The 25,940-nt window shown below is 43.6% G+C and overlaps 2 protein-coding genes and 1 pseudogene across 21 annotated transcripts in view; 2 read left to right on the plus strand and 1 right to left on the minus strand.

Moving 5' to 3' along the window:
- LOC139405484 (peripheral plasma membrane protein CASK-like) overlaps positions 1 to 25,940 on the minus strand; it is a 190,505-nt gene that overhangs the window by 112,936 nt on the left and 51,629 nt on the right. The window lies entirely within an intron of this gene.
- LOC139405564 (uncharacterized) lies at positions 5,473 to 6,685 on the plus strand (annotated as a pseudogene).
- On the plus strand, positions 9,592 to 20,120 carry LOC139405565 (probable G-protein coupled receptor 82). Its single transcript, XM_071147978.1, has 4 exons — positions 9,592 to 9,897; positions 18,183 to 18,758; positions 18,943 to 19,071; positions 19,303 to 20,120. The coding sequence occupies exons 1-4, from the start codon at positions 9,592 to 9,594 to the stop codon at positions 19,564 to 19,566; spliced, it is 1,275 nt and encodes a 424-aa protein (XP_071004079.1). The 3' UTR covers positions 19,567 to 20,120.

A 25,940-nucleotide genomic window follows, 5' to 3' on the forward strand; every position in this document is an offset into this window, starting at 1 on the left:
CAGCAAGTAGTACAACAAGTCATATACAGTCAATGAACTAAGTAGACCAGACCAAGCTACTACCGCATTGGTGCCTATGAGAGAGCCAACCCTTAAAACTTCTTTAGAATAGGGGGCAGCATTTTCACTTTTGGATGAATAGCGTGCCCAGAGTGAACTGCCTCCTTCCCAGATGCTAATATATGCATATTATTATTAGTATTGGATAGAAAACACTCTGAAGTTTCTAAAACTGTTTGAATGATGTCTGTGAGTATAACAGAACTCATATGGCAGGCAAAAACCTGAGAAAAAATCCAAACAGGAAGTGGGAAATCTGAGGTTTGTAGTATTTGAACTCACCCCTATTGAATACACAGTGGGATATTGGTTATGTTGCACTTCCTAAGGCTTCCACTAGAAGCCGTCTTTAGAAACTTGAATGAGGATTCTACTGTGATGTGGAGCCGGATGGGAGCTCTTTGAGTCAGTGGTCTGCCTACAGCCTCATTCTCAGTCACGCGCTTTCACTTGAATGAGGATTCTACTGTGATGTGGAGCCTGATGGGAGCTCTTTGAGTCAGTGGTCTGCCTACAGCCTCGTTCTCAGTCACGCGCTTTCACTTGAGAGGTAGCTGTTGTTCCATTGCTTTTCAACAGACAATGGAATTCTCCGGTTGGAACATTATTTAACTTTTATGATAAAAACATCCTAAAGATTGATTCTATACTTAGTTTGACAAGTTTCTTCGACCTGTAATATAACATTTTGAATGTTTCGTCCGAATGGACCAAATTGCGCATTTGGATTTATAGGCCTACTGGCTGCCTTTCACCTACACATAGGGGAGGAATCAGAAAGAGCAGTACTGGATCAGTACTCTTTGTATTTTGGTTGTTATCAGTTAACAAAATTCTCAGAGCAGGCTCAACTTGCCCGACTGACAGAATTGACATAAAGTGTCTGTCTTTCACTTAAACAATGGGGAGGAAACAGAAAGACCAGTTTTAGACTACTGGAATTCTTTGCAGTTTCAGACATACCACAACAACAAAATTGTCCAATGAGGCAACCTCAGCAGAGCAGGCTCAACATGCGCCACTGCTCAGTTAACTTGCCCTGGCAAAGGGCAACCCTTAATGTCAATTCCTGTAATATGCAGCAACATTTTTTGCCCACAGTAACACAGGATGTGTGACAGAGTGAGAAAGAGAGAGATAGATCAAGTCTTCGTGAGGTGAGAGCGAGGGAGGTACAATATTTAGATGAAGTGAGAGATACACAGCCAGTGAGCTAGACAAAGTTAAAAGGAAGTGTTCATGTCGGAGGCTAGTGAAAGCTGGATCTGTGGTGGACCGGGTGTAGTGCACGCTGACATGGTTGCTAGGTGTACAGTGTTTCCTCCGACACATTGGCGCAGCTGGTTTCTGGGTTAAGTGGGCAGTGTGGCTTGGTTGGGTTGTGTTTCAGAGGATGCACGGGAGTTGCAGTGATGAGACAAGGCTGTAACTACTGATTGGATACCATGAAAAAGGGGTTACAAATAAATTCAAATCAAATCAAAGTTTATTTGTCACGTTCGCCGAATACAACAGGTGTAAATATTACATTGAAATGCTTACTGACAGGCTCTAACCAATGGTGCCAAAGAAAAAGAAAAGGTGTGTGTGTGTGTGTGTGTGTGTGTGTGTGTGTGTGTGTGTGTGTGTGTGTGTGTGTGTGTGTGTGTGTGTATGTGTGTGTGTGTGTGTGTGTGTGTGTGTAAGTAGAGAAATAAAACAACAGAAAGACATTTGAAAAAAGAGTAGCAAGGCTATATACAGACAGACACCTGTTAGTCAGGCTTATTGAGGTAGTATGTACATGTAGGTATCGTTAAAGTGACTGTGCATATATGATGAACAGAGAGTAGCAGAAGCGTAAAAGGAGGGGTTGGCGGGTGGTGGGACACAATGCAGATAGCCCGGTTAGCCAATGTGCGGGAGCACTGGTTGGTCGGGCCAATTGAGGTAGTATGTACATGAATGTATAGTTAAAGTGACTATGCATATAAGCTAAACAGAGAGTAGCAGCAAAGAGGGATTGGGGGGGGGACACACAATGCAAATAGTCCAGGTAACCATTCAGGAGGCTTATGGCTTGGGGGTAAAAACTGTTGAGAAGCCTTTTTGTCCTAGACTTGGCACTCCGGTACCACTTGCCATGCAGTAGTAGAGAGAACAGTCTATGGCTGAGGTGGCTGGGGTCTTTGACAATTTTTAGGGCCTTCCTCTGACACCGCCTGGTGTGGAGGTCCTGGATGGCAGGAAGCTTAGCCCCAGTGATGTACTGGGCTGTACGCACTACCCTCTGAAGTGCCTTGCGGTCAGAGGCCGGGCAATTGCCGTACCAGGCAGTGATGCAACCGGTCAGGATGCTATCGATGATGCAGCTGTAGAACCTTTTGAGGATCTCAGGACCCATAGCAAATCTTTTTAGTTTCCTGAGGGGGAATAGGCATTGTCGTGCCCGCTTCACGACTGTCTTGGTGTGTTTGGACCAATCTAGTTTGTTGTTGATGTGGACACCAAGGAATTTGAAGCTCTCAACCTGCTCCACTACAGCCTCGTCGATGAGAATGGGGACATGCTCGATGCTCATTTTCCTGTAGTCCACAATCATCTCCCTAGTCTTGGTTACATTGAGGGATAGGTTGTTATTCTGGCACCACCCGGCCAGGTCTCTGACCTCCTCCCTATAGGCTGTCTCGTCGTTGTCGGTGATCAGGCCTATCACTGTTCTGTCGTCAGCAAACTTAATGATGGTGTTGGAGTCGTGCCTGGCCATGCAGTCGTGGGTGAACAGGGAGTACAGGAGGGGACTGAGCACGCACCCCTGGGGAGCTCCAGTGTTGAGGATCAGCGTGGCAGATGTGTTGCTTCCTACCCTCACCACCTGGGGGCGGCCTGTCAGGAAGTCCAGGATCCAGTTGCAGAGGGAGGTAATTTGGTCCCAGGATCCTTAGCTTAGTGATGAGCTTTGAGGGCACTATGGTGTTGAACGCTGAGCTGTAGTCAATGAACAGCATTCTCACAAAGGTGTTCCTTTTGTCCAGGTGGGAAAGGGCAGTGTGGAATGCAATAGAGATTGCATCATCTGTGGATCGGTTTGGGCGGTATGCAAATTGGAGTGGGTCTAGGGTTTCTGGGATAATGGTGTTGATGTGAGCCATTGCCAGCCTTTCAAAGCACTTCATGGCTACGGACGTGAGTGCTACGGGTCTGTAGTCATTAGGCAGGTTGCCTTTGTGTTCTTGGGCACAGGGACTATGGTGGTCTGCTTGAAGCATGTTGGTATTACAGACTCAATCAGGGACATGTTGAAAATGTCAGTGAAGACACCTACCAGTTGGTCAGCACATGCCCGGAGCACACGTCCTGGTAATCCATCTGGACCCGCAGCCTTGTGTATGTTGACCTGTTTAAAGGTCTTACTCACATCGGCTACGGAGAGTGTGATCACACAGTCGTCCGGAACAGCTGATGCTCTCATGCATGCTTCAGTGTTGCTTGCCTCGAAACGAGCATAGAAGTGATTTAGCTCGTCTGGTAGGCTCGTGTCACTGGGCAGCTCGCGGCTGTGCTTCCCTTTGTATTCTGTAATAGTTTGCAAGCCCTGCCACATCCAACGAGCATCGGAGCCGGTATAGTATGATTCAATCTTAGCCCTGTATTGAAGCTTTGCCTGTTTGATGGTTCGTCGCAGGGCATAGCGGGATTTCTTGTAAGCTTCCGGGTTAGAGTCCCGCACCTTGAAAGCGACAGCTTTACCCTTTAGCTCAGTGCGAATTTTGCCTGTAATCCATGACTTCTGGTTGGGGTATGACGTACAGTCACTGTGGGGACGACGTCCTCAATGCACTTATTGATAAAGCCAGTGACTGATGTGGTGTATTCCTCAATGTCAACAGAAGAATCACGGAACATGTTCCAGTCTGTGATAGCAAAGCAGTCCTGTAGTTTAGCATCTGCTTCATCTGACCACTTTTTTTAAAGACCGAGTCACTCATTCTTCCTGCTTTAATTTATGCTTGTAAGCAGGAATCAGGAGGATAGAGTTTTTACCAAATGGAGGGTGAGGGAAAGCTTTGTACGCTTTCTGTGTGTGGAGTACAGGTGATCTAGAAGTTTTTTTTCCCTCTGGTTTCACATTTAACATGTTGATAGAGATTTGGTAGAACTGATTTAAGTTTCCCTGCATTAAAGTCTCCGGCCACTAGGAGCGCCGCCTCTGGGTGAGTGGTTTCCTGTTTGCTTATTTCCTTATACAGCTGACTGAGTGCGGTCTTAGTGCCAGCATCTGTCTGTGGTGGTAAATAAACAGCCACGAGAAGTTTAGCTGAAAACTCTAGGCAATTAGTGTGGCCTGCAGTTTATCACAATATACTCAACTTCAGGCGAGCAAAATCTAGAGACTTCCTTAGATTTCGTGCACCAGCTGTTGTGTACAAATATGCACAGACCGCCCCCCCCCCTCGTCGTGTGCTGTTCTATTCTGCCGGTGCAGAGTGAATATCCATGTCGTTATTCAGCCACAATTCAGTGAAACATAGGATATTACAGTTTTTTATGTCCCGTTGGTAGGATATTCGTGATCTTATCTCCTCTAGTTTATTGTTGGCGAGTAATATTGACGGTAACGGCAGCTTTCCTAGTTGTCTTCTGCGGGTCCGGACGAGGCATCCTTCGTCCTCTCCGTCGCTTCCTTTTGCGAATAATTGGGATGTCTGCCCTGTGGGTTGTTGTTTGTTTAGTGTCTCTTGCACAATGGTAGACCTGGTTAATGTGTGTTTTGCTGAATAGTCAGAAGTGTAGACCTGGTTTATCAGAGTATTGAGACATAGCCACAGGTGTAAACCTGGTTCCTATGGGTATTTGGGCTGAGATACTGTACGCAGGTGTAAACCTGGTTCCGATGGGTATTTGGGCTGAGATACTGTACGCAGGTGTAAACCTGGTTCCTATGGGTATTTGGGCTGAGATACTGTACGCAGGTGTAAACCTGGTTCCTATGGGTTTTTGGGCTGAGATACTGTACGCAGGTGTAGATCTGTCTTGGGACTCAGTCAAAGGTGTAGACCTGAGGGGTATCCTACAAACCAAGCTAGATCTATTCAGGGTTAGCTTCAGTTAGCTTCACAATCCAGCACAGGCTTCATCCGTACTATGACAGTGGATATTGCTCATCCAACTGCCACTAACTCTAGCAGGCGTGTAACTGTCTAGTCCAACGCCAAACTCTTCATTGAAGCAATGGGGTGCAACATTTTAATTTGTGCTGAAATCAAAATGAAAGAAAGGTTATCTTGCACATTCCCCAGGCTACGGTGTGAAATATGCTTTTATTATATTACTTATCAATGCACAACAATATCGACCAAATAATTTTAGTAAGTCATACAAAAGTGGTACTGTGGGTGAACTTTAAAATGCATTCTGTCATTACTAAATGTAATGGCATCCCCCGAGCCACGGCCTGTTCACACCGCTATCATCCAGAATGCGAGGTTAGTTCAGGTGCATCAAAGGGGGGTTGCTGCCCTACATACTTTAGAGGCTATACACATAGATTTTCTACATTTTCAGAGTATCATCAGGTAGCCTGATTTCAGATGTGTCCATGTAAACAGGATTATTATGGAAATCGTTCTTCTTGCAAAGCATGTAAACGTTTTAATCTCACTATTTTATTAATCTGACTATCCACAATAATCGCATGATTGTGTGCATGTAACCACATTCACTGTACAGTGTGTTCACATCGGTCACAATTGCTCCCCCTCTCTCTCCCCCATCCTCTCCCATCTTCCTCCTCCTCCCCTCACCCTCCTCCTCACTTTCTCTCTCTCTCCTCTTCCAGACAGTGTTGGCTATACCCTGACCTCTTTTACACACACGTCAAGCCCTGGCTCTACCTGCTCTGTCGCTCCTGGGTTTCCTAGGCAACGGCCTGACCATGCGTAACTGCTGGAGGTTGGGGCGGACACCAACCATCATCCTGACCCTTAACATGGTGACCTCTTGCTGTGCACCAGCTTCCTTTTCTGGTCCGGAGAGGACAGGGAGTGTCAGGTCACCACGCTAACCATGATAACAGTCTTCTACGTCAACCTCGACTGTAACATAATGTTGCTTCTCTGGACCAGTGTGACCACAAAAAGGCTTCAAAAGTAAAATTGACCGGTTGATTCAGATTTTTTTTTCAAATAATCAGTTATTAAATTAACCATTACATTTTGCTCTCAAATCTTTCTCTGCTTATAGGTACAGCCTCACCCTGCCCTCCTTACGCCCCTCACCAGGCCCAGAATCTGTTGGGTACTCTGCCACGTCACCCAGGTAACCGTGGCAACGGTGGTGAGTGCCAGTGTGGTACTTCAGATCAGAGGAGGAAAAGCAAGGCTGCTTTGACCTGGTGGAGATTCACCACAGAGAAGGGTTCCATAACCAGCACTGCCTTGGAGTGGGGCTGTTTTTCCTGATTATAACCTTTATTTAGGTCAGCTACGAGGGACTAATTCTGCATCTGAAGAGGGTCAGGGGGCCTGGCACAACCACACACACTAGTGAAGGAGGGGTAATGGAGGGGAGGGGGTTGAGTGTGGAGGTGAAAGAGGGGTGTGAGGTGAGTTTAGGGGAGAGGGAGGGCATGGGGGAGAACAAATGAGGGGTAAACTTGGGGGGGGGGGGTGTTCAGGGGCAGGAGAGAGGCAGGGGGCGTGGCGTCGTAGTCTGAGGGTATGCAGACAGACAGACAGACAGACAGACAGACAGACAGACAGACAGACAGACAGACAGACAGACAGACAGACAGACAGACAGACAGACAGACAGACAGACAGACACACACACACACACACAGCCGGTCCTGTGGGCGACTGTAAGAGGCTGTGGACCACAACTTCTCCCACTGCTCTCTCAGTACTGCCTCTCCCTGTCAAATCACACAAACCCCATTTTAATGTAACCCTGATCATCTACCAATAAATCTATTTTAAACTCAACAACAATAGACGTGAGTGTTTCTAAGCAGATGTCTTTGGGTGAACATTCAACCTGTAAGATGACATGTTTCGCTTTAGTCTTCCTATGATCACATCTCAAAATAACTCACGTCGTGAACCAACCCACACCGCATGCATTCAAACATAGACACACACACACACACACGTACACTCTCTTGCGTTCTGTTCTCTTTCTCACACACTTCCCCTATTAAAAGCTGAGGGGACAAACAGGATATTTTATGCTCCACATACACCTTTCATACCAACATATCTTACAATTCACTACCTAAATAGACATCATTGATCTCTGTACTGTAAGTATTAATCTTTGTGAAAACATTTCTTTAAAAAAAACAACTGTTAGTGTGAAAATGGCTGTGGGTTTAACAGAAAGTAGGAATTGGCTTTATGAGAAAATGGTCACAGTTTTCTACACTAGCATTTTTGGTTAGTTAAGAGTTTTACTGAGGTTGAATGCTTAGTTGCTGTTTTAAGTTTAACAAAAGAAAGGACAAACAAACAATCATGAACACTTCAAATTATAGTGCTTTTATAATATGTACAACAGTTGATTTACATGTTTTGATACTTCTGACATGATACGAGGACCATTAATATGAATGGTTATACAGTAATTACAGAAAAAAATGTATGAAAACACACAATGTGAATAGATTTACAAATTAAACAAATAAGCATGTTATGGTTTTGTTTGGTTTCTTGGTGACCAGAACAACACAATACCATTGTTGTCAATATTCCATCAGTAGGAAATAGGAACTGTTCGGACGGGAACTTGCTTCAATGTAAATCATGTCTACTGACTGCTCATTCGTAATGTGCTCTTTACTAACAGCTATTATCTTAGTGATACAAGAACTGGTACCTTGTTAATAACCATATTTTTTTTATCTAGCTCCTATGCTACGTTTGAATGTAATTGCACAAAGCTGACACTTGCTAGATTTACATTCAGTTACTGCATTGCATGTCCATGTTCAGTGTCTGATTACAACACGGGGAGGGCGTAGATTGAAAGATGAACTGATTTCGGTCATCGTCGTGGTAACTATGAAAGTTAAGATGCCAATCGCCATATAAAGTCCAAAGAAGAAAAAGCCTGGAAGGAGGAGAGATGACTAGAAACGATTCGGTTGACCGTTTTGTGTTTGGATTAATTGTGCATTTCAGGTAAAATAACAACTCAAAGTTTATATCTCAGGACAAATTAGCTAGCAACAGCAAGCTAGCTAAGTAGGACACATTAGATAGCAACAGCAAGCTAGCTAAATAGGACACATTAGCTAGCAACTGCAAGCTAGCTAGCTAAATTGCCATAAATGTTTAACGCTTTTCGACCTGTCCCCAAATTAATATAATTGGTTCACAGTTTGAAAAAAATATTTGAACCTGCATGTCGTGATCGCGCTTGGTGTGGGACGACAAAATTAATTTGTGCATGATAGCGCACGTGCGCGGCCGGTATGGGTACGGTGTTAGAGTTTGTAAAAAAAATTGTATATGACACTTTAAATGCCCAAATGTCATACTCGTTTCGGCTTCTCATGTAGTGTGAATTTATTGTAAACTTTTCGGGAATTTCACAGCCAAAATGCATTCAAACTGGATAAAAGGAGGTCTTCGAGATTTGATTAAAAAAACTAATGGAAGACGGCAAAGAGGACGAGCAAAAGAGTCTCCTGCAGTGTTCAAATCTAAGTCATTTTTTGTTGTCCTTAAAATGATCACAACTATTTAATCGCATATCTTTGAAAAATGATCGTTATTTGCAGCCTGCCGTGCCTTTACTTTAGCTAAATACTGTAGCTTACATTAGCTACGTGTGTCACGCCCTGACCTTAGAGATTAGAGACCTTAGAGATCTGACCTTAGAGATCCTAATTATTCTCTATGTTTGGTTAGGTCATGGTGTGACTCGGGTGGGAAATTCTAGGTTTTCTGTTTCTTTGTTTTTTGGCTGAGTGTGTTTCCCAATCAGAGGCAGCTGTCTATCATTGTCTCTGATTGGGGATCATACTTAGGCAGCCTTTTTTCCCACCATTAGGTTGTGGGATCTTGTTTTCTGTTTAGTGTCTTAGCCTGACAGAACTGTGGGCTTTCGTTTTCGCTTTTGTTATTATGTTTGAGTGTTTTTAGAATAAAAGTATCATGAACACTTTCCCCGCTGCGCTTTTGGTCTACTCTTCCTACCACCAACGAGGGCCGTTACAACGTGCTTTAGTAGGACTTTAAGTTAGCATGCAGTTATTGAGCGACAACATCATATTTAACCTAGCTAACCAGTTATATATTCGAAGCCGTAGCAGTGGCATGCTGCCTACTTTTTTACTAAACATTACATCATTATAAACCCAGGGTCATTACAAAAACAGTATGCGACGATGAGTACATACTATTCAGTTGAATATGTAGTACGCTAGTGTTGGTATTTGGACAGAGCCACTGTTTCATATACAGTTAGGGATTCATGTCTAAACTACTGAAAATGCCTTTCTCTCCCTCCCTTCCTGTATATACTATTTCTCTCTGTTAGTCTGACAGATCAATGGAGAACACATCCCAACCCTTCCCACCTGTGTCTAACACCTTCTGCCTCAATCGCTCCTCCTTCTCTGCCATAACCACCTTCCCTGTCTCCCCCCTCTGCCCCTCCTTCACCACCCGCTTTATCCTCCCCTCCCTCTACGCCCTCCTCTTCCTTACGGGTCTCCCGGGCAACGCTCTCTCTATCTGGGTGTTCCTGAGGAGTATTCCCACCCAGACCTCCACCCATGTCTACCTGTTCCACCTGGGCCTGTCCAACCTGTGCCTCTCCCTCACCACCCCCTTCCTGGCCGCCTACTACTCACAGGTACCGTCATCTTCGACTGACAGTTGGATTGGTTCTGAATCTTGGCCAAATGTAGTACTAAAACCCTTTTGCCACCTTTTTTGTAAAGCATGAAATGTGTTTATAATCCAGGTGTTCTGTGAAAATTATGTAAACGTTTTCATAAAAGCATGAAATTTGGTTCATTTGTACAGTTTGGGGCTGTGAACATTTTCAGAAATGGAGGATTCGGAAAAACCACGCCGGAAATGTTTCATTCCACCATAACCAAATAATGTATTTTGTGTCATATCTCCTAAACCAAACATGATATTACAGAAATGGTGATGTCTACCCTTATGTGTTGATGGTCAAGGATTACAATGACACCATGCAAAAAATAAACAGTTCAGATTATAATATAATGGTGCACTGCCATGGTAAACCGTGGGAAGAAATCCAATAAGATCGCCATTGAACATTGAACATCTAATGGTCAAATGAGAGTACAAAAGCAGATAAGCAAGCTGGTTCTACTCTTTTTGGACATTTTCTGGTGTTACAGGGGATTTACCCCATTACTTTTTCCACATTTTGTTGTGTTACAAAGTGGGATTAAAATGGTTTACATTTTTTGTCAACGGTTTACACAAAATACTTAAATGTCAAAGTGGAATTTTTGGGGAAACACTTTTAAAACACTAATATATCTTGATCAGATAAGTATTCAATCCCCTGAGTCAATATATGTTTGAATCACCCTTGGCAGTGATTACAGCTGTAAATCTTTCTGGGTTTGCACACCTGGATTGTACAATATTTGCACAGCATTTTTTTTTTCTGTCGAGTTGGATGTTGATCATTGCTAGATAGCCATTTTCAAGTCTTGCCATAGATTATCAAGACGATTTAAGTCAAAACTGTAAATAGGCCACTCAGGAACATTCAGTGTCATCTTGGTAAGCACCGCCAGTGTATATTTGGCCTTGTGTTTTAGGTTATTGTCCTGCTGAAAGGCAGGACAGTAAGTGTCTGTTGAAAAGCAGTGTCTGTTGAAAAGCAGACTGTACCAAGTTTTCCTCTAGGATTTGCGATTCCGTTTATTTCTTATCCGGAAAAACTTCCCAGTCCTTAACAATTAAAAGCATACCCATAACATGATGCAGTGACAACTATGCTTGAAAATATGGAGTGGTACTCAGAAACGTGTTGTATTGTATTTGTCCCAAACATAACACTTTGCATTCAGTACAAAAAGTTAATTGCTTTGCCACATCTTTTGCAGTATTACTTTAGTTCCTTGTTACAAACAAGATGCACATTTTGGAATATTGTTATTCTGTACAGGTTTCCTTCTTTTCACTCTGTCAATTAGGTTAGTATTGTGGAGTAACTACAATGTTGTTGATCAATCCTCAGTTGTCTCCTATCACAACCATTTATTTCTGTACCTGTTTTAAAGTCACCATTGGCCTCATGGTGAAATCCCTGAGCGGTGCCCTTCCTCTCCGGCAGCTGAGTTAGGAAGGACGCTTCTATCTTTGTAGTGACTGGTTGTACTGATACACAATCCAAAATGTCATTAATAACTTCACCACGCTCAAAGGGATATTCAATGTTTTACCCATCTACCAATTTATCTGTTCAAATCCAAGATGGCAGCATGTCAAGTCCTTTGTCTGTGACTAGTAGATTTTAACCTACTAATAACATATTCATTTATGGTTGTGTAAACCCACAATTTCCTTGTTGTGTAGTGCGTAGGGTCTCCCTCAACTCAATTTTTTTTTTTAATGTTTTTTTTCTTCTCGCTATTCACACTTCTTTACTCAAAGTTGACCAAAGTAACCCTATCTCTGGAGAGCGTCTCGTCCAAGCTGCTCCTCTTCGCTCTCCGCCTGGCTGTCAGAGGCAGCTCAACCCGTTTTATGACCCCCACACCCAATCTACTCACATGCACACACACTCCCACACACTCCCATACAGACTCATCAATACACACTGTCCCTCTCTCCCTTTACCTTTCATTGGCCTCTATTTCTTACATCTCTCAGAGAAAATTATAATTTTTGTGGTGTTGCCTTGTGCACTGACTTTACTGAACTCTGGAGAAAACGAACATTGTCGCTGGGTCGCTGGGTGAGTACATCTGACAATGTGCTCTCCCGTCCATTAGACATTCTGTCTGCGGGAACTCGCTCTTTCTCACTCCGTCCACTCGACCAAGTGCCGATGCATTTGTTCCATGATGTGAACAGTACGAACTTATGTCACTACTAAAGTCTAATGGTTTTAAATGACTGTTTTGTATTGTCTGGAAACTCACTTGTAGAATTCGCTTGCAGTAGGTCTCTTAAAAAAGAGAAGCCGTACAAGGTTATTAAACAGAGGTGCCTAGATATTCTTCTTTTGTTGATATCAGGTAACGTGCAACCTAACCCTGTCCCTGATATGCAATGTCTCCAAACCCCCTCTGATTTTAAATCAAGATCTGGTTTTGGTATTTTTCATTTAAATGTACGCAGCCTGTTGTCAAAAATGGATGTGGTTAGGATTTGGGCTAAATCAACTGATGCTGATGTAATTGTGTTTTCTGAAACCTGGCTCAGCAAGTCTGATCTTGATAAGGATATTTGTATGTGGTTACAATGTGTATCGCACTGATCGAGTTAAGAAAGGTGGGGGTGTGGCTATATATGTAAAAACAAAATTCCTTGTAAGTGTGGCAAAGTCTGAAACTATTTGTAAACAGTTGGAATTTCTTGCTTTGAATATTGAGGTTTCAAAGGGTCTCTCTATAACTGTGATTGGCTGTAATAGACTCCCCTCTGCTCTCTGTGATACGTTTTCTTCTCTGATGCACCTTAGGTCTAAACTTAGGTCTAACAGGTAGGCTAGTTGAGAACACCTTTATTTAACCAGGTAGGCTAGTTGAGAACAAGTTCTCATTTACAACTGCGACCTGGCCAAGATAAAGCAAAGCAGTGCGACACAAACAACAACACAGAGTTACACATGGAATAAACAAACATACAGTCAATAATACAATAGAAAAAGTATATGTACAGTGTGTGCAAATGAGGTAGGATTAGGGAGGTAAGGCAATAAATAGGCCATAGTGGTGAAATAATTACAATATAGCAAATAAACACTGGAGTAATAGATATGCAGAAGATGAGTGTGCAAGTAGAGATACTGGGGTGCAAAGGAGCAAAATAAATAAAATAAATAACAGTATGGGGATGAGGTAGTTGGGTGGGCTATTTACAGATGGGCTATGTGCAGGTGCAGTGATCTGTGAGCTGCTCTGACAGCTGTTGCTTAAAGCTAGTGAGGGAGATATGTGTCTCCTTCTTCAGTGATTTTCCCAGTTTGTTCCAGTCATTGGCAGCAGAGAACTGGAAGGAAGGAGGAATTGGCTTTGGGGGTGACCAGTGAAATCTACCTGCTGGAGCGCGTGCTACGGGTGGGTGCTGCTATGGTGACCAGTGAGCTGAGATAAGGCGGGGCTCTATCTAGCAAAGACATACAGATGACCTGGAGCTAGTGGGTTTGGCGACAAATATGAAGCGAGGACCAGCCAGCAAGAGCATACAGGTCGCAGTGGTGGGTAGTATATGGGCCTTTGGTGATAAAACAGATGGCACTGTGATAGACTGCATCCAATTTGCTGAGCAGAGTGTTGGAGGCTATTTTGTAAATGACATTGCCGAAGCCAAAGATCGGTAGGATAGTCAGTTTTACGAGGATATGTTTGGCAGCATGAGTGAAGGATGCTTTTGTCACGTCCTGACCTTAGTTCCTTTTTTATGTCTCTGTTTTAGTTTGGTCAGGGCATGAGTTGGGGTGGGCATTCAATGTTGTGTATTCTTGGTTTTGTATTTCTGTGTTTTGGCCTGGTATGGTTCCCAATCAGAGGCAGCTGTCGATCGCTGTCTCTGATTGAGAACCATACTTAGGCAGCCTGTTTTCCCACTAGGGGCTGTGGGTAGTTGTTTTCTGTGTCTGTGTTTTACCATACAGAACTGTTTCGGTTTTCATTTATTTCTCTTGTTCTTTTGTATTCAGTGTTCGGTTATATTTCATTAAACGCTGCGCATTGGTCCGATCTTTCCTACTCCTCCTCAGAAGAAGAGGAAAACCGTTACAGCTTTGTTGCGAAATAGGAAGCCGATTCTAGATTTAATTTTGGATTGGAGATGCTTAATGTGAGTCTGGAAGGAGAGTTTACAGTCTAACCAGACACCTAGGTATTTGTAGTTGTCCACATATTCTAAGTCAGAACCATCCAGAGTAGTGATGCTGGACGGGCGGGCAGGTGTGGGCAGCGATCAGTTGAAGAGCATGCATTTAGTTTGACTTGCATTTAAGAGCAGTTGGAGGCCACGGAAGGAGTGTTGTATGGCATTGAAGCTTGTCTGGAGTTAAGTTAACATAGTATCCAAAGAAGGGCCAGAAGTATACAGAATGGTGTCGTCTGCATTGAGGTGGATCAAAGAATCATCAGCAGTAAGAGTCACATCATTGATGTATACAGAGAAAAGAGTCGGCCCGAGGATTGAACCCTGTGGCACCCCCATAGACACTGCCAGAGGTCCGGACAACAGGCCCTTTGATTTGACACACTGAACTCTGTCTGAGAAGTAGTTGGTGAACCAGGCAAGGCAGTCATTTGAGAAACCAAGGCTGTTGAGTCTGCCGATAAGAATGTGGTGGTTGACAGAGTCGAAAGCCTTGGCCAGGTCGATGAATACAGCTGCACAGTATTGTCTTTTATCGATGGTGGTTATGATATCGTTAAGGACCTTGAGCTTGACTGAGGTGCACCCATGACCAGCTCTGAAACCAGATTGCATAGCGGAGAAGGTACGATGGGATTCGAAATGGTCGGTGATCTGTTGGTTAACTTGGCTTTCGAAGACATTAGAAAGGCAAGGTATGATAGATATAGGTCTGTAGCAGTTCGGGTCTAGAGTGTCTCCCCTTTGAAGAGGGAGATGACCGCGGCACCTTTCCAATCTTTGGGGATCTCAGATGATACGAAAGAGAGGTTGAACAGGCTATTAACAGGGGATGCAACAATTTCGGCAGATCATTTTAGAAAGAGAAGGTTGAGATTGTCTAGCCCGGCTAATTTGTAGGGGTCCAGATTTTTCAGCTCTTTCAGAACATCAGCTATCTGGATTTGGGTGAAGGAGAAGTGGGTGGGCTTGGGCAAGTTGCTGAGGGGTGTGCAGAGCTGTTGGCCAGGGTAGGGGTAGCCAGGTGGAAAGCATGGCCAGCCGTAAAAAAAATCATTATTGAAGTTCTCAATTATCGCGGATTTATCAGTGGTGACAGTGTTTCCTAGCCTCAGTGCAGTGGGCAGCTGGAAGGAGGTGCTCTTATTCTCCATGGACTTTACAGTGTCTCAGAACTTTTTGTAGTTTCTGCTACAGGATGCAAATGTATGTTTGAAAAAGCTAGCCTTTGCTTTCCTAACTGTGTGTTTATATTGGTTCCTAACTTCCCTGAAAATGTGCATATCACGGGGGCTATTCAATGCTAATGTAGAATGCCACAGGATGTTTTTTTGCTGGTCAAGGGCAGTCAGGTCTGGAGTGAACCAAGGCCTATATCTGTTCCTAGGTCAACATTTTTTGAATGGGGCATGCTTATTTAAGATGGTGAGGAAATCACTTTTAAAGAATAACCAGGCAGCCTCTACTGACAGAATGAGGTCAATATCCTTACTGGATACCTGGGCCAGGTCGATTAGAAAGGCCTGCTCACTGAAGTGTTTTAGGGAGCGTTTGAAAGTGATGAGGGGTGGTCGTTTGACCGCAGACCCATTACGGACGCAGGCAATGAGGCAGTGGTAGCTGAGGTCCTGGTTGAAGACAGCAAATGTGTATTTGGAGGGCAGGTTGGTCAGGATGATATCTATGAGGTTGCCTGTGCTTACGGATTTGGTGTTGTACCTGGTAGGTTCATTGATAATTTGTATGAGATTGAGGGCATCAAGCTTAGATTGTAGGATGGCCGGGGTGTTAAGCATGTCCCAGTTTAGGTCACCTAACAGCACGAGCTCTGAAGATAGATGGGGGGCAATCAATTCACATATGGTGTCCAGGGCGGTCGAAATTCAGTGTCCTCTGTCTCTGTACAACCCTTTGTGGAGGAACGGGTGAGAGCTGGTCAAACTTTTCAAACCTATTTTGCAGGTTTTCCTACTTACAAAGCATGTAGAGGTCTGTAATTTTTATCATAGGTACACTTCAACTGTGAGAGACGGAATCTAAAACAAAAATCCAGAAAATCACATTGTATGATTTTTAAGTAATTAATTTGCATTTTATTGCATGACATAAGTATTTGATCATCTACCAACCAGTAAGAATTCCGGCTCTCACAGACCTGTTAGTTTTTCTTTAAGACGCCCTCCTGTTCTCCACTCATTACCTGTATTAACTGCACCTGTTTGAACTCGTTACCTGTATTAAAGACACCTGTCCACACACTCAAACAAACAGACTCCAACCTCTCCACAATGGCCAAGACCAGAGAGCTGTGTAAGGACATCAGGGATACAATTGTAGACCTGCACAGGGCTGGGATGGGCTACAGGACAATAGGCAAGGAGCTTGGTGAGAAGGCAACTTTTTAGAAAATGGAAGAAGTTCAAGATGACGGTAAATCACCCTCGGTCTCCATGCAAGATCTCACCTTGTGAGGCATCAATGATCATGAGGAAGGTGAGGGATCAGCCCAGAACTACACGGCAGGACCTGGTCAATGACTTGAAGAGAGCTGGGACCACAGTCTCAAAGAAAACCATTAGTAACACACTACACCTTCATGGACTAAAATCCTGCAGCGCACGCAAGGTCCCCCTGCTCAAGCCAGCGCATGTCCAGGCCCGTCTGAAGTTTGCCAATGACCATCTGGATGATCCAGAGGAGGAATGGGAGAAGGTCATGTGGTCTGATGAGACAAAAATAGAGCTTTTTGGTCTAAACTCCACTCGCCGTGTTTGGAGGAAGAAGAAGGATGAGTACAACCCCAAGAACACCATCCCAACCGTGTGGCCTAGCCAGTCTCCAGACCTGAACCCAATAGAAAATCTTTGGAGGGAGCTGAAAGTCCATATTGCCCAGCGACAGCCCCGAAACCTGAAGGATCTGGAGAAGGTCTGTATGGAGGAGTGGGCCAAAATCCCTGCTGCAGTGTGTGCAAACCTGGTCAAGAACTACAGGAAACGTGTGATCTCTGTAATTGCAAACAAAGGTTTATGTACCAAATATTAAGTTCTGCTTTTCTGATGTATCAAATACTTATGTCATGCAATAAAATGCAAATTAATTACTTAAAAATCATACAATGTGATTTTCTGGATTTTTGTTTTAGATTCCGTCTCTCACAGTTGAAGTGTACCTATGATAAAAAAAAATTACAGACCTCTACATGCTTTGTAAGTAGGAAACACTGCCGATTTTGCAGGTTATCAAATACTTGTTCTCCCCACTGTATGTCCAGTTTACAATTGTAATCATTGACCATAAAAAAATAGGTGTAGACATCCCCTTATTATGTTTGTTCAGCAGATATGACAGGAAATACATTGTCCGGTTATGGCGGAATAGCAAAATGGCCACCACGGCCACCAGGGGTTGTTTTTGATGTTGTGCATGGCATCATTGAAATACTTGACCTTCACATTTTCTGTGTTATGTTTGGTTCAGAAGTTATGATGCAAAATACATTATTTGGTTATGGCGGAAAGGAAAATGGCCACCATGGCCTTTTGCCTCCATATCTGAAAATGTTCAGCCCCCCCAAACTGCTTTTATGAAAAAGTTAACATATCACCTAAAATTTGGCACATATCGCCTGGACTATTATGAATGATTTCTATATATGATTTCTGAAGCCTTATAAAGGCCTCTATATAATTTATGAATCCTCTATAAAGGCCTTGTAAATAATAATAATATAGAATTTTAAGTCTTAAAAGTCATGTTTTGTGTGGCAGATTTATAATTGTTTTAAATGATCTACCAATCCTGAGAGTAAGGAATGGATCACATGATCTACCAATCAAGGGGTGGGTCACATGATCTACCAATCAAGGGATGGGTCACATGATCTACCAATCAAGGGGTGGGTCACATGATCTACCAATCAAGGGATGGGTCACATGATCTACCAATCAAGGGATGGGTCACATGATCTACCAATCAAGGGGTGGGTCACATGATCTACCAATCAAGGGGTGGGTCACATATCTGGTAAGACACAGAAAAATAAGAACAGTAAAAAAAAAAAAATCCTTGTCAATTCCTTCCCAGGGTCCAGGTTGGCCGGCCTGGAGCCCCTTGTGCCAGCTGGTCCTCCATGGGGTCACCCCCATTCAGCAGATCAACATCTACATCAGTGTCTTTATCTTGACCTGGGTGGCGCTCAGCCGCTTCGCCACCCTCATCCAGCACACCCACGCAAGCCGCCCCAGCACCTGCACCACCCTGCTACCCCATGCCTTCTTCACCAGGCTGAGACGGGTGAGGTTCGCCAAGGCCGTGTGCGCCTGGATCTGGGGGATGGTGGTGTTTGCCACAGTACCCGTGACAGTTTACTATTCAGTGAAGGAGACAAAGGTGGATGTAGGGAGTGAGGATGGAGAGAGAGGAGGACGGGGTAAGGAGAAGGGGGGGAGGGTGTGTTACAGTGTGGCAATGGAGATGGGGGGAAGCCTGTCAAGGGGGGCGAATGTGGTGTCCATTGTGATCTTCTTCATGTGTTTCCTGCTGGTGCTGACGTCGTATGTGGCGGTGGCGAGGCATATATGGAGGTCGCGTCAGTGTGCCGTTGTCAATGGTTCCCAGAGGCTGCTGGGAAGAGTGTTCCGGAACATCGTGGTGATCCAGGTGGGGATTCTGTCTTCTGTGTGTTTTGGGGAGCCATTTGAATGGTTTCTTCATGATTAAGACTAAGACTCACAGATGCTACTCGCTAGACAGCTAGTTGCTTTATATCTAACAACTTCTCATATCTATCTAACTTCTCATCTCAACCTTTCCTCCTCTCCTCTCTTCCTCCTCTCCTCTACAGGTGGTTCTGATAGTGTGCATGTTGCCTTACCACATCTTCAAGTCCATCTTTATCTCCATAGTCCAGCACCAATCTGACCCAGCCACCACCATTAGGGGGCCCTGCCATCCTCTCTCTGCCATTGTTGAGGTTAACAACACTTTCATATAACCTTTACATTAAAAGGTGCAGCAGTTTACCATTATCAATAGACAATATACTGTAACTATAGGCAGTATTTGTCCATTCATTTTGGCTCAAAAGCACTTCCAGAAGCAAATCATGTTTTGTGGAGTTAAGTTTTATCAGTCTTAGGTATATTACATGAAGTAGAGTTTAAAGCTGTCAAACTTCATAACAATGTGTTGATTTTTGTCTCAGGTCAAGAACTTCCTGCTTTGTCTCACTACGCTGAGGAGTTCGGTCGACCCGGTGATGTACTTCTTGTTGGACAAGACCTTCCACAGACATGTCATGTTACTGTTTAGGCTCCACCCACAGAATTCCAGCAGCCAATCATCCGGTGGGGCCACCACCAGAGCCAATCCAATTGGTGGGAGGTTGGAGTTGACTGTGTGTCATAAGGGTCAGGGGTCATGGAAAGAGTCACACTCTGTGAACTGGAGTCAGTGCAGTGCTCTGTAAAGATTGTTTAGGATTTTGCTATTTTACATTGACCACTTCCATCACCTCATTCAACAACATTCCTTCATTGACCAGGAGAAGTGAGTCCAATACTTTTACCATGTGGTGCTGTTTTTTTTACTCCCGCTATATTCAAAGAGCACGTTGTATATTTATGAGCGAGCGAGAGGGAGAAGGAATGTGTAACTGATATGCACACTACTGTTGGGGTCACTTAGAAATGTCCTTGTTTTTGAAAGAAAATAAAAAAAATTGTCCATTAAAATAACATCAAATTGATCAGAAATGCAGTGTAGACATTGTTAATGTTGTAAATGACTATTGTAGCTGGAAACGGCAGATTTTATATGGAATATCTACATAGGCGTACAGAGGCCCATTATCAGCAACCATCACTACTGTGTTCCAATGGCACGTTGTGTTAGCTAATCCAAGTTTATCATTTTAAAAGGCTAATTGATCATTAGAAAGCCCTTTTGCAATTGTTTGCACAGCTGAAATCTGTTGTTCTGATTAAAGAAGCAATAAAACTGTCCATCTTTAGACTAGTTGAGTATCTGGAGCATCAGTATTTGTGGGTTTGATTAAAGGCTCAAAATGGCCAGAAACAAATAATTTCTTCTGAAACTCGTCAGTCTATTCTTGTTCTGAGAAATGAAGGCTATTCCATGCGAGAAATTGCCAAACACACACACAAAAAACACACACTTAAAAAGAGAGAAAGAGAGAGGAAAAAAACATCACTGGTGCTGTACAGACTCAACCAAGAACTGATAGGGCCCAGAGGCAGCAGCAATATTGCTAACCTACACCTGCTTCAACAAGAGACTTCTGCCTTCAATCTTTAACCTTTATGCAGAGTGTACACTCTTTATTTTTCCTTGTCTAAATATGATGTTCAAAGTGCTACCTTTTCACAAAGTTTGGTAAATCCACCTTTACTTTTAACCAGTGGCGGTTTGTCACGTTCTGACCTTTTATTTCCTTTGTTTTGTCATTATTTAGTATGGTCAGGATGTGAGTTGGGGTGGGCATTCTATGTTTGTTTTTCTATGATTTGGGGATTTCTATGTTTCGGGCCTAGTATGGTTCTCAATCAGAGGCAGGTGTCATTAGTTGTCTCTGATTGAGAATCATACTTAGGTAGCCTGGGTTTCACTGTTTGTTGGTGGGTGTTTGTTTCCGTGTCTGTGTTTTTCACCACACGGTACTGTTTTGGGTTTCGTTCGTTCCACGTTTATTGTTTTTGTATTAAGTGGTGTTCATGTTTAGTATTTCTTATTAAAAGAACCATGGACACTTACCACGCCGCATATTGGTCCTCCGATCCTTCTCACCTCTCCTCTTCAGACGAAGAGGAGGAAATCCCTCACGGTCAATACCGTTTAAGATGAGAATGGATTCATTTCTATTACAGCATATTGGATGGTTGTCATTCGTATTCCATTCACCCAGCTCAATGTAACAGCAAAGTTTAGGCTACTAAATGATACTGTAAATTTCCCTGTACCTATCATGAGGTTGCTACAATCTAGCCTATGAATGGTGTACACAGGTTGAGAGAATTTTGTAGTAATCAAGGTGACAGACAGTAACACATTCAATACCTCCTTGCACACTTTTTCCTGCATCTAGCTGATCTAGGGTGTAATTATTAGTCCAACAGTTGCAAATGAAAGTTTCTATTGGCCAAATTCAGATGTTTTTATCTCCTTTTCATTCTGCTTGCTTCCATTTAGGAAATGTTTGTCCACAGAATGAATACACCCCTGATCACACTAAAACAGTTCACTTTCATAGCAGCCGCATAAAAACAGCATGATCACTTTGTATATATAATTCCTTCTCGCTACTATCTACTCGCTCAACTCTTCTCATCCTTCGCTTGTGGACTTCAGTGCACAACACAACAGCCCCCCCAAAAACTTTCCAAGCCAAACCTTCATACCATGACCACTAACAGCTACGCACAGCCTACATCATTGTCACGTCATAGACAACATACTAGCACGTTAGTAAACCCGCTACATTCATGCAGTACAGTCAAACAGTTTAGTAGTTTGGGCCCGGTGGCCCGGTGGCAATAAATTAAATAAACCAAAAGCTTACCTTGACTCGGAAGATATCCACTGTTGAATAGCCATAGCCTGCTAGCTAACATAGCATCCCTCTCTGTTGAATAGCCTGCTAGCTAACATAGCATCCCTCTCTGTTTGAGCCGGGTGTTGCAGTAGGCTAAATGCATTTTTTGGGTGGGCTCCACTTTAAACCTGCTTCATCCTGGCTATTTACAGCAGATTAGTGCTGTAATTCACAACATCTCTTCCATGGCTCAGACTCATAAACTATTCCAGTGGGTCACAGCAGTGTGTGTGTGCAGGTGTGAGACTGCAGCTGATTTTCAGAGCTTGACGTGTTTTTGTGTCACGGATCCCCCCCCCATTACTGCTGCTCATTCTGTTCACCAGTTCCGGAGGTCGATGTCACCGGCCTTCTAGGCTGTACTGAACTGTGTCATTAAGCACACCTGGTTCCAATTCCTCACTGATTGTGTTTGTATAAATGTGCCCTTTGTCGATTATTGTTCCCAGGTCCGTTGATGGTGTGTACCTATTGCATTGTCTCAGCCTGTGCTGCATGTTATTGTTTCCATGTCTGTTGGTGGTATGAGTACCTATTGCGTTGTCTCAGTCTGTGCTGCATGTTATTGTTTCCAGGGCCGTTGATGGTGTGTACCTATTGCGTTGTCTCAGCTTGTGTTGCATGTTATTGTTTCCATGTCTGTTGGTGGTATGAGTACCTATTGCATTGTCTCAGCCTGTGCAGCATGTTATTGTTTCCATGTCTGTTGGTGGTATGAGTACATATTGCATTGTCTCAGCCTGTGCTGCATGTTATTGTTTCCATGTCTGTTGGTGGTATGAGTATCTATTGCATTGTCTCAGCCTGGGCTGCATGTTATTGTTTCCATGTTTGTTGGTGGTATGAGTACCTATTGCATTGTCTCAGCCTGTGCTGCATGTTATTGTTTCCATGTCTGTTGGTGGTATGAGTACCTATTGCATTGTCTCAGCCTGTGCTGCATGTTATTGTTTCCATGTCTGTTGGTGGTATGAGTACCTATTGCATTGTCTCAGCCTGTGCTGCATGTTATTGTTTCCATGTCTGTTGGTGGTATGAGTATCTATTGCATTGTCTCAGCCTGGGCTGCATGTTATTGTTTCCATGTCTGTTGGTGGTATGAGTATCTATTGCATTGTCTCAGCCTGGGCTGCATGTTATTGTTTCCATGTCTGTTGGTGGTATGAGTATCTATTGCATTGTCTCAGCCTGGGCTGCATGTTATTGTTTCCATGTCTGTTGGTGGTATGAGTATCTATTGCATTGTCTCAGCCTGGGCTGCATGTTATTGTTTCCATGTCTGTTGGTGGTATGAGTATCTATTGCATTGTCTCAGCCTGTGCTGCATGTTATTGTTTCCATGTCTGTTGGTGGTATGAGTACCTATTGCGTTGTCTCAGCCTGTGCTGCATGTTATTGTTTCCATGTCTGTTGGTGGTATGAGTACCTATTGCATTGTCTCAGCCTGTGCAGCATGTTATTGTTTCCATGTCTGTTGGTGGTATGAGTATCTATTGCATTGTCTCAGCCTGTGCTGCATGTTATTGTTTCCATGTCTGTTGGTGGTATGAGTACCTATTGCATTGTCTCAGCCTGGGCTGCATGTTATTGTTTCCATGTCTGTTGGTGGTATGTGTACCTATTGCATTGTCTCAGCCTGGGCTGCATGTTATTGTTTCCATGTCTGTTGGTGGTATGAGTATCTATTGCATTGTCTCAGCCTGTGCTGCATGTTATTGTTTCCATGTCTGTTGGTGGTATGAGTACCTATTGCATTGTCTCAGCCTGTGCTGCATGTTATTGTTTCCATGTCTGTTGGTGGTATGAGTACCTATTGCATTGTCTCAGCCTGGGCTGCATGTTATTGTTTCCATGTCTGTTGGTGGTATGAGTACCTATTGCATTGTCTCAGCCTGTGCTGCATGTTATTGTTTCCATGTCTGTTGGTGGTATGAGTACCTATTGCATTGTCTCAGCCTGTGCTGCATGTTATTGTTTCCATGTCTGTTGGTGGTATGAGTACCTATTGCATTGTCTCAGCCTGTGCAGCATGTTATTGTTTCCATGTCTGTTGGTGGTATGAGTACATATTGCATTGTCTCAGCCTGGGCTGCATGTTATTGTTTCCATGTCTGTTGGTGGTATGAGTACCTATTGCATTGTCTCAGCCTGTGTTGCATGTTATTGTTTCCATGTCTGTTGGTGGTATGAGTACCTATTGCATTGTCTCAGCCTGTGCTGCATGTTATTGTTTCCATGTCTGTTGGTGGTATGAGTACCTATTGCATTGTCTCAGCCTGTGCTGCATGTTATTGTTTCCATGTCTGTTGGTGGTATGAGTACCTATTGCATTGTCTCAGCCTGTGCTGCATGTTATTGTTTCCATGTCTGTGTATCTATTGCATTGTCTCAGCCTGTGCTGCATGTTATTGTTTCCATGTCTGTTGGTGGTATGAGTACCTATTGCATGGTCTCAGCCTGGGCTGCATGTTATTGTTTCCATGTCTGTTGGTGGTATGAGTACCTATTGCATTGTCTCAGCCTGGGCTGCTGCGTGTTTTGTGCATTGCGTATTACGGGTTCCGTGTCGTTCTACAAGGTTTACCCTCGCTCTTATGTTTGGGAACACCCCAGTGTTTTGTATACGTGTTTGTTTTGGGTGTATTAAAGACTCAGATGATGATGTATTCCTGCGCCTGTTTCCAAATCCTTTACACCAGCATGACATCTTGTCTATATCCAGACACCAGGAACCATTGTTTCCCATTACAAGATAGTTACCAGTAGACGCACACCATCCCATAAGTAACACGAACAAGACTATTAGGAAGCCACTAACACATTCTACCAGCTAACATTGTGTAGACTGTGGCTTTTCCTACTGTATATCTATTAATCGCTCTGCTAGTGCTGCCGCTTTCATCCATCCTTCCCTCGTTCTCTCCATTCATATGGAGAATGTGACATTTCCTCCATATTGAGCTATTAGCCTTCACAGATAAGATCCAACTCTCTTCAATTCCCACAGTGTGTTTGGTTATCAGCGTGTAGACAGGACAAACACACAGGCTGCCATTACTACCACTGCCCCTCTTGGAGCCTACTGGGGTGAATAGAAAGATCACTGTTGGACGCAGCGAACATTCACTTCTCTCTGTTGCTACGGTACAAAGAATAGAGTTGAGTTTTGCAATCAATCAAATGTATTTATAAAGCCCTTTTTACATCGGCCAATGTCAAAGTGCTATACAGAAAACAGCAAGCAATGCAGATGTAGAAGCACGGTGGCTAGGAAATTGTATTTCGTGTCCAGCTTTTGCCAATAAATGTGTATGTATTAAGAGGTATAGTGCCTTTGGAAAGTATTCAGAGCCCTTGACTTTTCCCACATTTTGTTGCATTATAACTTTATTCTAAAACGTATTAAATTGATGAGGAGAAAAAAAAACATTACACATACCTTTCAATGACAAAACAAAAACAGATTTTTATAAATGTTGCAAATTAAAAAATAAATATTACATTTCCATAAGTATTCAGACCCTTTACTCAGTACTTTGTTGAAGCACCTTTGGCAGTGATTACAGCCTCAAGTCTTCTTGGGTATGACGCTACAAGCTTGGCACACCTGTATTTGGGGAGTTTCTCCTGTTCTTCTCTGCAGATCCTCTCAAGCTCTTACAGGTTGGATGGGAGCGTTGCTGCACAGCTATTTTCAGATCTATTCAGAGATGTTCGATCAGGTTTACGTCCGGGCTCTGGCTTGGCCACTCAAGGACATTCAGAGACTTGTCCCAAAGCCACTCCTGCATTGTTTTGGCTGTGTGCTTAGCGTTGTTGTCCTGTTGGAAGGTGAACCTTCACCCCAGTCTGAGGTCCTGAGCGCTCTGGAGCAGATTTTCATCAAGGATCGTACTTTGCGCGATTCATCTTTGCCTCGATCCTGACTAGTCTCCCTGCCGCTGAAAAAACATCCACACAACATGATGCTGCCACCATGCTTCATCGTAGGGATGGTGCCAGGTTTCCTCCAGAGTTGACGCTTGGCATTCAGGCCAAAGAGTTAAATCTTGATTTCATCAGATCAGAGAATCTTGTTTCTCGTGGTCTTAGAGTCTTTTAGGTGCCTTTTGGCAAACTCTAGGTGGGCTGTCATGTGCCTTTTACTGAGGAGTGGCTTCTGTCTGGCCACTCTACCATAAAGGCCTGATTGGTGGAGTGCTGCAGAGAAGGTTGTCCTTTGGGAAGGTTCT

This window comes from Oncorhynchus clarkii, chromosome 3 (genome assembly GCF_045791955.1).
Source record: "Oncorhynchus clarkii lewisi isolate Uvic-CL-2024 chromosome 3, UVic_Ocla_1.0, whole genome shotgun sequence".
NCBI classification, from domain to species: domain Eukaryota; kingdom Metazoa; phylum Chordata; class Actinopteri; order Salmoniformes; family Salmonidae; genus Oncorhynchus; species Oncorhynchus clarkii.